This window comes from Apus apus, chromosome 1, assembly GCF_020740795.1.
Source record: "Apus apus isolate bApuApu2 chromosome 1, bApuApu2.pri.cur, whole genome shotgun sequence".
NCBI classification, from domain to species: domain Eukaryota; kingdom Metazoa; phylum Chordata; class Aves; order Apodiformes; family Apodidae; genus Apus; species Apus apus.
Window position 1 is genome coordinate 81,286,092 of NC_067282.1, and position 16,448 is coordinate 81,302,539.

Sequence of the window (16,448 nt, forward strand, 5' to 3'; positions counted from 1 at the left end):
TCAGCTACATCAGTCTAATAGGGTGAAGACTGAGATCTGCTAATGGGATCTATAGGATCTTGCATGAACATAGAAAGAGTTAGATGTGTTGATGAACTCTGACTACCTGTCAGCTATATTAAATGTTAAAGGTTGTGTAAATGCATTTTATGGACTATCTCCTTGGCTGTTAAAAGTTGTACAAGGCGTGATGCCTAATGCTGTGTGACAGTAACGCACAACTCTGGAAAAAATGTATAAAAGCATTGTAGTCAGGTTTTGCTCATAAATGCTTTGTATTTTTGTAGGTAATTTTCTGCGCCTTATAGAGAATCTCTGTATTCGTTTAGGCAGACAAAATGTAATGAAGGGGTTTAAGGAAAGAGCCTTCTGACTGTGGCTGTGTAGCCCCTGCATGAGGGTAGCATTGGGAAATCGTTCTCTGCTACCAAACACCTAGTGTTTCCAATCTCTTTTCATTGTAGGTTCAGCATAGTTGTAAAACTTTTTGCTACACAGGCCTGCTTGCTGAAAACTTAGATATTAAATAAATTTTAGTGCAACAGGCAGGAAAGCAAGAAATCTCCTCTGTGTCATCCCTGTAGTAAGTCACCCTTTCTGTGCAGCTACATTCTTCAAGCCAGTGTGTTTCATTGCAGTTCACTGCTTGAATCCTCCTGGAAAGGATGTGTTCAGGGCACTCTTTTTTACCTTTTGTGTTGTTTTATTTTTTCTTCTACTGTCAGGCCAGTGTTGGCTATACTGCTTGCAAATTAACCTTTTTGCAGAGAATTGGCACTGTGAATACTCTGTGGAGCTCACCAACATGTCTAAATTCTTCTTTGTCCACAAATGCAGATGATATGTCCTTTGATGTCTCCTGGTTTGCTGTGCGCTCCTTTGCATTGGACAGAGAGCCTGTCTTGCTGGCCTCACTGGACCGGAAAGGGATTGTCACGCAGAGCCGGAGAAATGGGAGCAGTGATCTTAGCCTGGAGAGAATCAGCCCTCTGGAATTCCGGCTCCGTGTGCATGGCTGTGAGGACCATGACTTTGGGAACCACTACTGCGTAGTAACCCCATGGGTGCGATCTGCCACTGGCATATGGCAGCAGGAACCTGACATCAAAGCCAAACCCATCTTTCTATCTGTAAAAATGGATGGTAAGAGATTGCAACAGATTACGCGGTATTTTTTTGAATGCTTTATTATGCCTTTCTATGACAAATATTGCCCATGGCTATTTTGAAAGGTGCCTGTGGTAAATCTCATTAGACTTTGTTACCCTTCTTTATTGTTTGCTACTTCTGGTTCCAGATTCTGTAGACTAGGTGGGCCTGAAGAGATCATACTCATAAAACTGGAGTGTTCCCTTTCCTGATCACCTCTTGGTGATATTTTGCCTAGCTGGGGCATCTTTCAGTCAAGGCATAGTATTCTCTCCAGCTGTTAACCCTTTGGCTGCCTGCAGGAGGAAGCCTTGGTTTGCATATGGGACAGGCTGAAGTAGAGCCACATTGTGATTAATATCAAAGCTGAGAACAGAAAAATCAAAGCTGTGACTCCTTCGTCCCTCTCCTAACCTCAAGATGTGCTTCTCTCTGCACTTAATGCCTTGTCTGCTTTCCAATCTGAGTTGCAAGTGTTGCTAGACTTCACAAGAAGCAAGTCACATGATAGATGCTGCATTCAGCATGTAGCTAAGGAGAAAGATAATGCAGGATGGGTTTTGAACTAGTTGTGTTCTTCTCAGTAGTTCCTGGAAGGGTCGTATTGGGAAATTCCATGAACTTGAAAGGTATCAGAACTTTTTGTTCTCCCTGCTGTACAGATCACTGTTCTAATTGTACTATCCAGACTCCTTACAGTTCTGATCCTGCCTATAACTGAGCAGTAGGTGCCTACAAAATAAATTTCTCATTTAGGTAGCAGCTTTGGAGGTTGATTAGCCAAGGTTGCCAAGTGACAGTGAATATACTGTACGAGTAGCTCTAATTAAGCAAAGCATAGAGGAGTCCACTCCTTGCCATTTGGAGGCATATTACAAAGTGTGCAGCTGCTGTCTGCCTGTGATGGAGAAACTGCAAGGCTTTTGTTTTGAGGGACAGGTAATGGCATGCCTCTCAGAACTAGCTCTCCCTGAGGCTTAGAAATGGTGGAGGAAGAATTAAGTTTAGGAAGTAAAGGAGCCCTTTGAGAGACTAGTTCTCCAAACATCAAATAGTAGAAATCAAGAAAGAAAGTGAGTGTAATTTCCTTGTGAAATAATTAACCTGTCCACGACTGAGTAATGTTGGATTTTCTCCTGTTTTAGGCAAGAACAAATAAAGGACATCTCTGAGTTTCTAACAATTTTGCCTTCCTCTTTCAGTTCTGAATGCTTTCAAGTATCCCCTGTTGATTGGCATTGGTCTGGCCACTGTCACTGGCCTCTTATCCTGCCTCATTGGCTACTGCAGCTCCCGCTGGTGCTGCAAGAAAGAAGTGCAAGAAACAAGAAGAGAGCGTCGCCGGCTAATGTCAATGGAGATGGACTGAGCGTGGGAGCCAGACACTTGCGTTTTGGGAGAGACTTACGGGGTTCTTGGACTGTGCTGAGACACTCACTCAAGCCCAAACAAGACAGTGCATTTCCTCTCTGATTTCAGCGTGGACCTCAAGCTTCTCCTTGTTACACATCATATCCTGAGAGCATTCAGGCCATATTTAGCAACTTGGAGTTCTCCTTTTCTAGCAGCAATTTCTGCATAGGGATCATGTACTTCTAATGTGCAAACTGTTGAGCTTTCTTTCAGCAGGCCCTGTGACAAAATTCACTAATGATTTTTTAATTTTGTTTTTATTTGGTGTTTGGGGTTTTTTCCCTCCTTTTACCCTTTTGCTTTTCAATATATGTCCCTGTGTGAAGGCAATATGGACAGAGTGATGGGTAGGAAGGGGACTGATAGAACTGTTAGACTTCTGTTGTATTAACCAGTCTACTTTTCCCTCTACTTCCATCACACCATCCTGTTCCCTTTCTGCATCCATCTTGGTATCTCACAGACTTCTCTGTGTTGGTTTGAAGGCTGAAGAAGGTTTTTTTGCTGGTGCCTCATGGTACTGTTCCAGCAAAAAAATGGTTTATGGTTGTCAGCATGCCTTCTGTTCCCTGGCTTTCAAAGCACTTGCAGTGAACTCCATAACTTGCCTGGAGGTTTTTAAGACTCTTTTAAAAGAAACTTTCAAAAATTTTATTTCAGTGCTCAAAGCTCTTAGCTGTGGTGAATAGGAGCTAACTTGGCAACCCTAAAGAGTCAATCCTCAGATTAACATTAGTTGTAAGTCTGCTTATGGCCACCTTTTTCCCTACCCTTACACCTTTTTTCTCCCCGCTCCAGCTGCTCACATTGTGCCTGAGACCCTGTTCTGCTTGTGGCAGGGGGGCACGTGGTGTCTAGGGACAAGGCCCAGCCTTCTGTTGGCATTGGCAGACAGGTGGGAGACCTTGCCCCACTGGTGATGGTGTGACTTACAAAAAAAAAAAAGAAATGGTTCTTTTTCTGCAGTTGGTCAACTGATCATGTTTAGAGAAGACTTGTAAACTATGAATTACCAAATGCACAGACCTGACTCCAATGCTGCTTCTGCCAGTCACTCAGTGGCAACCCTTGAACCTTTGAGCAGAGTCTGAGATCTACAGTACCTGAAACATGGCTCAGGGTAGGAATAGGAGCAAGCCCAAGAGGGCAGCAAGAATCCTTCAGGTTCCAGTCATCCTGGTCTTGTGCATGGACCTGGAGCAGGGCTTTCCCCTTGGTTTGAGACCTATTCCTAGGTGCTATAGTATAGAAGTCCTACTTTGGTCTTCCACATACACTGACCTGGCTCCTGAGTGGGAACAGCTCCTTTTCCAGGCAGTTCTGTCTTCCCAGCACAGCTGGTGTAATAAGCAATAAAAGTCAGAATAAAGATCCTGTGTATAAACAAACAAGGAAGGAGAACTGTACTGTGACCTGACGTCACAGCCAGAGCTTGGCTTTCATCAAGAAGGGTGAGAGATGTAGCGTTGAGCAAGGGCTCAGTACTTTGCAGTTTTATTTTTTTTATGATAAAAGATGCTAAAGGAGAGCATACACAGAAGGTAGTACCCGTGGTGTGCTGTTGCCAATCTAGACATTCATTATGTATTTGGTCTTTTTCACTAATAGCTCATCCCATTGCACATTCCAAAGGAGCTCCAGGTCTAAGTATCTGTGCTGTGAAGGCTCCATTTTGCATTACTGTTTGTGGAACCTTGCACTCAACACTGTTGCTTTACAAAGTCAGGACTTCCTGTGGTAAGCTTTGTGTGTGTGGTTTGGTTTTTTTTTACCTGTCTTGCATTGTGAGAGGCTGACATGAGAATTTTTTCTAGAAGGCTGTTCTGCTTCCCTCATGCAAACACGCATGAAGTCACAAATGTATACATACGTATATGCTTAGAGGTGTCCAATGGTGTTTGGAAGCTGAATGTGAGACATCTTCAAAATGGACTTGATTTGAAGAGTTGGGGCTTGCAACTTGTTATTTGAACTTTCTAACACATTTCATGTAGTGTTGCAAAACTGGGACAACAAAAGCCTATGAACACTGGAACACTTTGGCATGAACGTTCATAGCAACTTTTCTTTCTGGCCTGATGTTTTCCTTTCTGTAAGAGCTCTGAAAAGGCCTGTGTTGCAAGCAAATGTAGCTGCCTCAGTTGAGGAACAGAGCAGAAGCAGTCTCCAGTTGCTGCTTTGAAAGCCCAGAAACCTGTAGCAATGCTTTCCAAAGGAAAGGAGTTGAGGAAAGGATTCACTCTATTTTTTTGACAGCAAGAGTTTTTCTTTCCTATCTGTCTGCTGCAGTGAAATCTTGCTTTTTCCTTGGATGTTATGAAGCACCATTCTGATGTTTGGGATGCTGGTGGTCCTTCCCACACTGATCTAGCAGCTTCTTTCCTGTTTAATACTTGCTTTCTTCACAGAAGGCGTCGGGGTGTCTTGGGCAAGGTGTGTAGTGGTGGTGAGGTTTGAAGCACAGCATCAGTCACTTTATGTCCTTGCAGACTGACTCCTTGTTTATGTGCTCTTGGTTAAGTTTTAGGGAGAGAGGATCATGACTGTAATGCAATAATTAGGGAATGAACGAGCAGGGAACTGCCAGCTCTTCCCAAGCACACAACATAGCACACTTTCTCCCTGCTGGAAAAATCTCAGGGTTATTTTGGTCAGACCTCCCTGCTCTAATGAAAGGTCCCCATGTCCTTAGCTAATGTTGACCTTCCTTCGTGGCCCATAACAAACCGTCATTGCTGTTCCAAGTGAAGCAAGTTTGCTGCTAGCCTGTACTGCTGCCAGCCCCTGGGAAGGCAGTGTTGCATCCCCTTCCACCTTTGCTGTAGTTGGAAGGTTGGAACCTGAGGGTCTAGACTACCCCTTCCCCCAGGTTTCCTTCTACTTGTGCCAATTTTGTATTATCCTCTTTTTTAAAACAGAGTGGGAATCTTATCTCTAATTAAAAAAAAAACAAAAAACAACCAAAACAAAACAACCTAGGTCAGTTTTCATGTTGGTTTTTTTATTATTATTATTTCTTGTGTGACCGGGGTTTGTGTGAGTGGAGGTGTGTGTGCATCTGGTTGTGTATTAAACCTGTAGGGTATCAGGAGAGTAAGTGGACTGACATGCAGTGCAAGCATCCATATCCTCCTTGCTGCAACCTGTGGTATTGTCAAAATATCCTAAGGGCTCACGTTGATCTTCCTCTGTTCGTATTGCCACATCTCCTGGTTAAGCTGGTAAACTCCTCCAGGCACCTGGAAATTCAATCCAGGACAAGCCTGAACATCAAATAGCAGAAGGGCAAGAGATTTTGTTTCTTTTGTTTTAATTTCAAAGTTATAAAGTGTTTGGCACAGTTCTGGAATGCAGGTACCGAATAGTTCTAACAATGCTGTGTAAAATGTTTCTTTCTATGTTTAAAATAAAGAGCGAGCCTTTTTGATTATGTCTGTGCTGTGTGTTTAGATGATGTTTTGAGCTATGGGCAGTTCTTTCCTTGCATGTATGCGGACATTATTGAGACAAGGGTATCAAATGTAAACCTTACAGTCCTGTTCCAGCACTGCTTATCCTATAAAATAAGCATGAGCCCTATTTTACAGTAAGTTTTAAAGATTTGCCTACATTTGTGTGATGAATTGGGGAACATACTTGTTTTCTGAGTCTATCCTGTTTCTGCCCCACTGTAAGTCAACCTTTTTGTTGAGGGAGTTTCCTTTTCATTACCTTGGCCCAGGACTCAGTTAGGAGTGTGTTCAACATCTGCTGTAAAAACTGAGCATTAGATGTTGAGTTGTCTTTGAACCCTTCCTAAGGCTTCTCATTTCCAAGGTACCCGAAGGAAAATCAGCAGTGCTGGAAGTGAACTTCCTGCTTACCTTGCTAATGGCTGAATTCAGGATTTTTTTTTTTTTCCTCCCAGCAGCAATGTAAGGACACCGTGACAGTACAGCAAGGAGGTGACTTGCTTTCCAACAAGAAGTTGCTTCAGGCAGAAGTGATTTTGGGAGGCCAGGGCAGGCTTTGGGAAAGTTGGTTTGTCTTCACACTGGTGTGTGCTCTGCCTGAGGTGGCTGTGGTGCAGGCCAGTGGATGGCAAAGTGTGGACCTTTGGTTTCTTTCCAGGTGGTGGTGTTGCAGCTGGTGTGGAAAGACATCCTCTGTAGAGTATCCTTACAGGAAGCTGGGAGGTGGCACCAAGCTGTAAGTTCTTAAGGGGTGACAGAGACCATCAGCTGAGATAGGGAAATATCATAAATGGTCTCTGATCCCTCAGCGGAGCCTTTGGCAGCTGCAGATGTTCAACACACACGCGAGTAATTAGTGGCATGCTTGTGGGACAACAGCTGTTGGCCTCTAGCTGTGCAGGTTCCAGCTTACTGGTAAGTTTGGATTAGCTTTATGAAATCCTCTTGCCTCTCCCACCCCCTGGAATGACTTGGATCTTAATAAAGTAGTTGAAAGTGTGTTAGAATTTTATCATAAAAAAGAAAATAAAGCCAAAACTTCAAGTCTGGAGATGAAGAGTAACACTTGCAAGTAACTGCCTGAGTGTAGCAGTAAATTATGGGAGTTACCAAGTCTCCAGCATCACCTTGTATCTGCTATGGGTTCAACTCAGCCATTTACCTATAGAGGTACCTAGCTGCCTAGTGTTACAGAGACATCCTGAAACGCACCTTTGTGCCAGAGGCTGGGTGGTTTGGTTGCTTTTATTGCACCCAGGCTCAGGCAACATGCTTGGTTGTGCTTTTTCCACGGCAGAACCCAGGCCAGTCCAAAAACCTGCACTGGGCTGAAGCTGACTGGAGTAGGATGCATGAGAAGACCTGCCTCCTCTTTCTCACATGAAAATTGAAGCTGGGCATGCAAATCTTTCAAGGAAATGTATGACTTTTGCCTTTTCAGGGGGACTTTCTACATGTCTATGATCACAGGAGGGCTGTGGTCTGTACAGCAAATACCAGGAGATACGGTGTTTCAAGAAAGAGCCTTTAGCAACTGATCCAAGCTGTAGGATGTGCTAACTGAAGGAAAACTACTACTCACTCTTGTGTAAGGTAAATGCATCTTAAGTACTGCATGTAGCCTTCTATCAAACGGCCCTTTGCCAGGGATCTCCTTCCGTTACTAAGGAAAATGGCATTAGGCCGTAACCAGCAGGTGATTGATACTGAGAGCTCCAGGGAAATGCCTGGATTATTGAGGAAGCCAGGTTCTGTGGATTTCCAGAGCTGCCACAAAGACAAGCTGTTCTCTCCCTGGCAGACAAGTTGCATTCCACAAAGTACCAGAAGTGTAAGTGCTTCCACCTCTGCCAAGGGGTTAGAAAGGCAGAGCTTTCCAAAGCAGACTTTGTGAAAGCAAGTTAGTATTATATCATACTTCATTCATGTGGGATTTTATAAACTCCAGCATGTACCAGGCCTTAGACTAGACCACAGACTTAGTCTGGTTGCACCTCTGCTGGCTTTAGAAGTGAATAATGGAGCTTCAAGTAGATGGACAGGAAATTCAGTTTCTTTTTCATGACTTAACCTGGATCATACTCTCTGTTTCCTTGTTCATATGATCCTGACAATGATTTGACATTCATAAGTTGGCAAGGAGTCTCAAAAGATACCAAGTTTCCTAAAGGGTGAGGCTAGAGAGAAGGAAGGCTGCTTCCAGAGCACCTCCAGCAGAGCTAGCAGTATGAACGTACCAGTTCCTGGGCATCTGAGAACCCACAGGGATGTCTGAGAGGAGAGGACTGGTGTAGCCATTGTGGTTCTTCTTGTCCTTGTGATGACTTGAGCTCTACAAAGGTCCTGGGCATGGTGTGCAGTGGCTGGGGTGTTAGGGCTATGGTCAAGAAGGAATAATACCCGTGCTGTTTAGCATCTGCCTGGTTATTATGGAAGCTGTATGTGGCTACAGCCAAATGCAAGTACAGTAGCACTAACTCCCATTTGGTGTTCAGGTACATCCTCTTTCTTTCTGTCCCCAGCCTTGTTGGCTCATTTCTTCTGTTTTGTTCACTCTCCCTCCCCTCTCTCATTTCCCATTCTTTTCCTTCAGGAGTCTCGTCTTGCCTTTGCTATCTAGACCAGTGTTTGTCTCTGCATCTCTCAAGGACCATGCTGTCCTGTGCTCATCTCTGAGTGAGAGCGGGGCTATGTTGTTGCAGTGCATCTTTGAATCATCTGCTGAGAGCTCAAGCTGCAGAACTCTGGCCCAGAACCCACTGCAGATCATCTGCAAGGCTGGCACCAGACATGCATGCACACAAATGTTTTGTAGCCTCAGACCTCTTGAGGAGTCCAGACATATGTGAGGAAACAGAACATTTCAGATGGGGAAATGACTCCAAAGAGACAAGAGATTCTCTTTCTCCTAAGTGGAAGGGGCAGATTTTCTTTCTAAATAAGATGGTTTTGTCCTGCTTTCTTCAGAGAGGCTGCTTGCTGTCATAACACATTGCTGTTCAGTGTCTGTGAGCTTCAGACAAGCGACCACTGTGCTGAACATTGTAGCTAGTATGAAGCAAAGTAAGTTCTGAGAGTAACTATGATGGGATTAGTCTTGAACACCCAAGCTAGCCACTTTGGGGTCTTGAGAAATAGATACCTAAAGACTGCAGTTTTTCTGACCTATTTGAGCCGTGCATTTTAGAAAAAGGAGAACCTGAAAGTACCCATTTCTCACCATTAGTTGGAAAGTGCAACTCGCCAAAGTTAATAGGAATTAAAAAGTATCGGCCAGGCAGGTAAGGGCTGAGAGAAATGAGGTAATGGCAGCTCCCTCTAGTGATGGGCTAGGGAAGGAGGAAGGAAGCTACAGCAGATAGTTGTAGTCATTATTCAATCAATCAACAGATGAGTGGTCCTCGAGATCTCTCTAACAGTTACTCTCACATAACTTACGTTTTTGTGAAAACAGTTCCAGGATGGATTTTAATCTCGATTTTGTTACTGGTGTAACATCTCTGCCTTTGCATAAGAATACTTCTTGGATTACAGCTCTCAGGATGGATCTAATTAATCTACTTGCAGTTTCTATCCTTGTGCAGCCTCCAAGTCTTCAGCCACACAGCTTTTCTGCTGTATGACTACTGAAGTCAATCAAGGCTCATACTGAGGTCCCTGGTGTGTTACCCAGTGTCCAGTCCTTTTCAAACTGTCTCTTCTAGTAGCTGTACCAGTAGTGACCAGGCTTACTGAAGTTTTTAGAGCAAACTCATTGCCACTAAAGTGAGTCTTCTAGCAATGAAAAGGATAATATTTCTTCCTACTTGATTAGGTGCTTGGCCTTGTTCCACAGGAACAGACCTTGCAAGCTGTTTTATGTCACTGTCCACTCTCCCCCCCCAGCACCCCATCACTGTGGGCTGACAAGCAAAACCTCTTCCCCTAGCTCAGAAATAGCCATCTCTGATGTTTCTGTTGCCCATTCAGAAGCTGAGCTTTGAGGGCCTAGCCTGGAAGCAACAGTAATTTTCTTTAGAAATAAGATATTAAGTTCCTTTTGAAACTGACGGCTTTTCCTGCAGGCTTTCAAGTGCATGCTGAGGTGTCCTTGCCTGGTGCCATTATCTTTTTCTCTCTTCCTTTCTGTCTCTCACAGTCTCCTGCATTTCATTCACTTTCCTTTTCTTGACCTGATTGTATACAATGTTAACAAAATGGCTCTTGGGACCATGGCTCTCAGGACCCTGGGCATGACACTGCTATGTTTAAATCCTCCCTTACCTTGTGTTGGTGGCAGCAGCATGTCACCTCTTTCCAACTTGACTGAGACCCATGTTTCAGTGGTGACAGATGTTCTAAAAGTGTCTGGAAGTAGCAAGGGAGGTGCTGCAGGCTCTCTTAGGTGGAAGGTGTCAGGCAAAAGTAAGGTAACTGCTGCTGTGTTGCAGTACTGGGTGCTTCCTTTATCAAGTGGCAATACTGAAGGAGGTTTTTTTCTCACTGAGTCTGATAATCCAAGCACAAAGGTGTGAGAGCTAGTTTGTACATTTGCAGCTCTTCTGACATCTTGGTTTAATCAAAGCTGTGTACCCCGCAGGCTTTGCCTGGAGTTCACTGCAGCTCCTGCCTTTTGTTTGAAGGAAATTTGTCTTTGTGTATATGTAACTTAGCCTTCCTATTGCTATAGCTGAGACATCCTCTAGTGCAAATGGAGGGTGACAACAGCATCACTATTGCCTGTGCTGTGTTCTGCTGTTCTTCTCTTGGGATGCTTGTGCAGCAATGAGGGCAACGCAGGGTGGTGGTGTCCAGATGCCAAGGAGGGTGAAAAGATGGCATATAGAAAAACAACATTTACTGCATGGCCAGGTACAGCTGTCTGGTAGCTAAACGCATGCAGACAACTAAAGAGCATGTTAATGTTACATTTTGAGTCAATGTCCCACTCTGGCAACCCCTCAGGCCCCAAGCTGAATTTCTTTGGACACCTGCATATGTGTATTTGAAGAGAAGCTTCATATTCACAGATGAAGGATACTTTGGTGCTTCAAGAGGAAATGAAGTTGGCAGTTCTGGGATTTTAAGAAGGGCCACTCTGGCTCTCCTATCAGGCCTTTGAAACTGCTGCTATTCCCATGATCTCTGAGTGAGAAAGAGGGAATTGTGTTGGGTGGATGAGTAAAGGCTTTGATGCTGAGTGTGCTGTGGTGTAGTTTTGCCATTGCTACCTTGCTTTATAACTTATGGAGCAGAGCTGTGTGTCACTTCCATGTTGTTCTTATTGCCAGGGTGGCCTCACTCTGCCTGTGCAGACAGAGCCTTAGTGTCCTGGCTGGTAAGGATGAGACTATCTGTCTACATAGGTGGCAGGGCTTCCCTGAGTAGCTCTTGTGCTGCTCTGCAGGACCTGCAACCTCTCTCTTCAGCCCCAGCCCTGCAGTTACCTACCTACAGCTTCCAGATGCTCTGCTCACTGCAGTGGGCTCAGGGTGGGGAGAAATCCACGCACTTACAGGTTGACGTGCTGTTATCAGAGGGAGCCATGTGTTTCCTGAAAAGGTCCTTGGAGACTGTCTGCCTACTTCAAGTACTGGAAAACACGTATTTTGTGCATCTTCCAATCAGGTATGTTAGGAGAGCAGCTCCCTACTGCAGCTACTGGTGTAGTGGGTTTTGGAAGCTGGGGTTGTCGTTTTTCCCATCTTAGATGTATTTAAAATTGACTGCAGCAATGGCTGTTTAATTCCTGTGCTAACATTTCCAGGGAAGCTATTTAAATTTTTTTAAACCCTCTTGCTTCTGGAAATCCTGTAATGGAATCCAAGATCTGTCAATCTAATTAGTTTGAAGTGCAGCATCTCCGTAACTTAGAAACCTAAATAAGCAGCTTAATATTAAAACCTAGCTTCTCTCCCAATATGTAGTACTGTTCTGTATTCCCCCACACAAGTTCCTACTGAACAACAGCCCACTGCAGTTGCTCTCCTTTCCCTCTCTTAACCTCTCTCCTCCCTTCTCTGGCCTCTGCCCTTGCTGTGTCCATCAGGAACTGAAATGACCAGGTGCTATCCTCTGTTGCTTTGCTTCAAACATTCTTTAACAATGCTGCTTGCTTAAAAAATGCTGATGCCACTTCAGATGCCAGCATGGAGTGGTTTGGGAGAGATGCATGGCAGTTCTTGGTGCCACGCATGAGCCCAGCTGGACAGGGGGCTGTGCTTGCCAACAGCTTGGTGATGTGATTGGGCCCTGCATGTGCTGCAGCAGGGGATTGCCAGGATTTATGGAGGAGAGGCTATGCCACCTTGAAGCCAAGTCTGCAGCCAGATGAGTATGGCCTGATGCGGTGCAGGAAAGGGCAGCTGCTGAGCAATGCCTCTTTGCTGAGGTGCTGGCAGGGAGGAAATGAATCAGCTCCCTTGGTGCAGCATCCCTCCTGGTCCCCATCAGCATGTACTCCTCCCTGAGCTTTCTGCCACCTGCAGCGAAGTTTTATGTCAGAAACGCACTGTTGTCCCAAACTATGAAGATTGGTGGAGCTATGGCTGTAGAGGAGTGAGACTTGTCAGCCCTTTTGTGTGGGTAGAAGATTTAAAAGCAAAACAAACAAACAAAAAGGAAATAATTAGAGGGAGGGCTAAAAAGCACTTTTTATTAGGATAAGATATATGAGGCATGTGATTTAGGCTCTGCTTATGTACCTCTGGCAGAGCAGATTCAGAAGAAGTGTGTTTGCCTGCTGCTGTGGCAGTGAAGCTGGATTAAGCCATCCCACTTTCCTGAAGGCCTTTGTCTCAGCAGTGCCTTGGCCAATTCTGTTCCTGTTTGACTGTTTGCAGTAGAAACGATGGTGCAAATGTGAGCAAACACCAGTTCACCAAAAAAGACCTGTGGGCAGTCTTCTCCTAGGCCAGCCCTGGCTGCTCACTGCTGACAGTGGCTCTTGCTGTGCAGTTGCCCAGGACAGGTGTTTCTCTGCTTCCCAGTCTGTTCTACTCTTACATTTCAATTATTTAAGTGTTTTCTTTCTGTAACAATTATATTTTGTTTTTCAGTGCAAAACAATCACAACCAGCTTTCTGTGCTGCTGTGGCTTATGCTCATGAAGACCCTGCCCTTGCTGTGCATTGGAGCCATGTCCCACCAGGGCCCAGGACACGTAGGATTTGAGTAACAGAAGTAGTCCTTCCCACTGCCATGAGAAAATGTCACTATTCTCTTCACTTTTTCTAGGCTTCCCCCTGTTTTTGTGGTTGTCTGGTTTCCGCAGGGGTGGTAGGTCATTTAGCATATCGGTGGGGAGATCTTTATCCTCTCAGATCTTGCTCACCTCCCACAGTCCAAGGTGAAAGCTGCCATAACTGTGAGGCAGGCTCCCAGCAAAGCGAGCCTGGCTCCAGCAGGAGCTGGAGGATTTGGATATTTGTGCTCTGTCAGGAGGTTTCTGCCCATGAGAGCATGCCTGGGGGATCACGGCTGAGCTGACTGGCCTTGGGGAAGCCAGGCAGTTGGCCGGTTCCAGCTCCATAATTGGGGGAAGTAACCAAGTGCCTTTGATGTCTGAGCTGGGCTGAGAAAACCTGACTGCAGACTTCAAAGTCCGTTGCGCCAGCTCCCCTGATTATCTGTAGGCTGCTGGCACGTCCCCCAAGACTTCCAGATTATCCCAGCTAATGCTGCACTCTTCCCTGTATCCCCCCAACCCTGCCTAGCACCAGCCCCTTGCTTTCCAGGCTGCAAGCTCCATTCCTCTTTTTCCCTCTGCCCCTCCCCAGTCACTGTGTGTATGTTGCAATGGCATTTCTGGGTGGGGTACATGTCCTCTGAGATCTATGAAGCAAAGGCAGAGGAGTTCTTGCCTATAGCCTGCACCTGTGGGCTGTATTCCCCCTTCCTGTTTGGTCTCAAGAGCAGCCTGAAGTGCAGGGAGTTCTCTGCAACTGTCCTTTTCAAGGCACTGAGGTATTTAGAGCCAAGCAAACACCCACGTCTTTACCCTCCAAAAAGCCTTTGGGGAGCAGAGCTCTCTCTTCCATGCTGCTCCAGGGCAGATGATGCAGGCTGAAGAGTGAGGATGGGCTGGGAGCAGAGGGCTGTATTGTTTTTGCCACCTTCAGCCTCCCTGCTGGGACCTTGATGCTTCAAATTACTTTCTAGTTCCTTTGCCACCTGTGCTTCAGTGCTCAGAGAGCCCCAGGAAGCTTGTCTTTGTGAGGAGAGTTGCAGAGGGCAGGTCATTGCTGAGGGCTGGCTGGGATGGGGGTGAGGAAACGGTGGAGCCATGGGGCTGAGCAGAGGCCCTAGAGCTTGGGCTCCTTTGAAAGCAGTTTGGTTTCACCTGGAATGTTGCATAGCAATGCCATAAGTTTATGGAGGAGCCCTCCCCTTTAAGATGGGTCTTTTTTCACCCAGAGCAAGCAACATTGGCAGTGGCTGAAAACGTTTCCTGGGCAAAGGTGGATTTGCCCAAGACACTGTCTGAGGTCTGGTTTCCTTTGGAAGGTGGGTTCATTGATACTTTTCAGAGGTGGGGTATGCTGTGCTCTCTTCTACAATGTGTTGCCTGCAGGCAGAGGAAACCACAGCTGCCCTTATCCCAGCTGGGGTGACTGAGCTCATGAGGGCCATGTAGTCAATGCAGGAGATGTGGGCTGCAGCTTCTCCCCTATGCTTGCCTAGTTGCTTTTGGGTCTTGGCAGTTTCTTTCCCCTAATATTCAACATTGACCATGGAGTTACCTCCTTCATCCTCAACAGCTTCCTCTGTAGCATTTCTACCCTGCTGCGGAGGTGACCCTCCCTTATTCTCATCCCTCCCCAGGCTCCTTGCAGTGTACAAGGGGAGTGTCTGGTCAGCACTTGTCTGTCCATGAGGTTTTTGAGTCACCGTGGATGTTGCTGATTGCTGCTGTGCTCTTTTTAGATAGGGTCTAGCTTCATCCTGTCTGGGCTGGACTGGGTAAAAATTTCCATGCTACATATATGGTGGTGTTTTTCTGAAAAGCTTTGGTCCAAAGTGGCTGAGCAGCATCTAAAAAGGGTGCCTGTAAGTGGGTCCAGGGGGGCAAGAGGAATGATAATTGGTGGGGAGGCATGCAATTAAAGGTGGTCATCACCTGCATGAAAGCCAAAGTCAGTGCTGCGGGCAGCCTGACCTCCAGCCTTGTGCTCTGGAGAGGGAGATGGTGGCACCCTGCTGGGGTGTGCTGAGAGGTGGCCCTGCTGCCCAGGTGCTGGCAGTAGCCAGGCTGTGCCAAGGGCCAGAGGTCCATAGCCTGGTCCCTGTGGCCCTGGTGCAGCACTTCAGCTCAGCAGGTTGAGCTGCATGGGCACATGCACCACCTGGCTTGGAGGAGGTATGAGCAGGACCTCTCTCTGCTATCCAAGAAGCATATTCTCCCCTCCTTTCCCGTCTGGTGTCATCCCCAGGAAAACAGGGTAAGGGAATCTTTCTCCCCGTGGATTTGGCTTCCCTGATGTGGTTTCTAATGGCAACACTGTCTTTGTAAAGGATTCTGTGATCCTCTTCCTTTACTGTGCCTTGTGTGGTTCAGTAGCCCTGCCACATGTCTGATTGTACTGATTCCCAGGGAGGAAGAGAGTATTAGACTGTGCAGTCCCGGGAAGAGAGAGCTGTTGGTTTTATCCACAGAGAATCATCATTGCCAGTGTTAGGGCTGGGCCAGGCAATCTTATTCTCCCTGGTTTCTCTGTTGCAAATGTAAACAGCAACTCATGCATCATTAGAGTTGCAAGCTTAGAGTTAAACTGTCCCTGTGTGTGCGTTTATCTGCATACTAACTGTCAGAAGCTCACTGAGGTTGAACTCCAAGTTTCTTTTTATTTACTTTGTTGCTGTAGCAGAGATGCTTTTCCCTCCTCCAAAGTGGTAAGCGGGTTGGCTTACTGTCAGCAGGATCATCCCTGGGGTGCTGCTGGCAGCGGGTTGCTCTTAGAAAGCAAAGCTCTTCATCCCTTTCCTTCTGAGACAGGAGGGTTTCAGACTGCAGCAGAAAATGGAAGCCTACCACGCACTTCTGGCTATGTGCAGGGCTGTGTTCTGCTGCTGGGACATGGGCTTTTCTCACCAAAAGGCATGTTGGGGCACTGTACCACTTGCCAGCATCTGCCCTATCTGCTTATCTCCATTGTGGAGCCTGCATGTGGTTTTCAGCCCTATGTTGCACCCTGTTACCCCAAAACAGGTTCTGCTTCTCTGCTTTCATTGCAACACTGGTGGCTGGTGGGGGACAGATGAGATCCTGCAGGGACCTCTCTACCTGCTGGAACAGCCAGTCACCCCATGTTTTGGTTTAGTGGTCAGGGCAAACCAAAAACCACAGAACAGAATTGCTTGTTGCCCCCCTTGACCCTCTCAAGGGAAAATAAAAGGAGAATAAGGAAGACAGACTTAAAGGTTGGAAGTTAGAACTGGAACAGGGAGGGCACAGTA

The 16,448-nt window shown here is 46.1% G+C and overlaps 1 protein-coding gene across 1 annotated transcript in view; it reads left to right on the forward strand.

The window, feature by feature from the left end:
• The window catches only part of PTGFRN (prostaglandin F2 receptor inhibitor), a 72,117-nt gene extending 66,125 nt beyond the window's left edge, over positions 1-5,992 (forward strand). The window contains exons 8-9 of the mRNA XM_051608767.1: positions 838-1,143; positions 2,352-5,992. Coding sequence (XP_051464727.1) covers positions 838-1,143; positions 2,352-2,518 — 473 coding nt within the window. The 3' untranslated portion in view covers positions 2,519-5,992. The remainder of the gene's footprint in view (positions 1-837; positions 1,144-2,351) is intronic.
• The last annotated feature ends 10,456 nt before the right edge of the window (positions 5,993-16,448 follow it).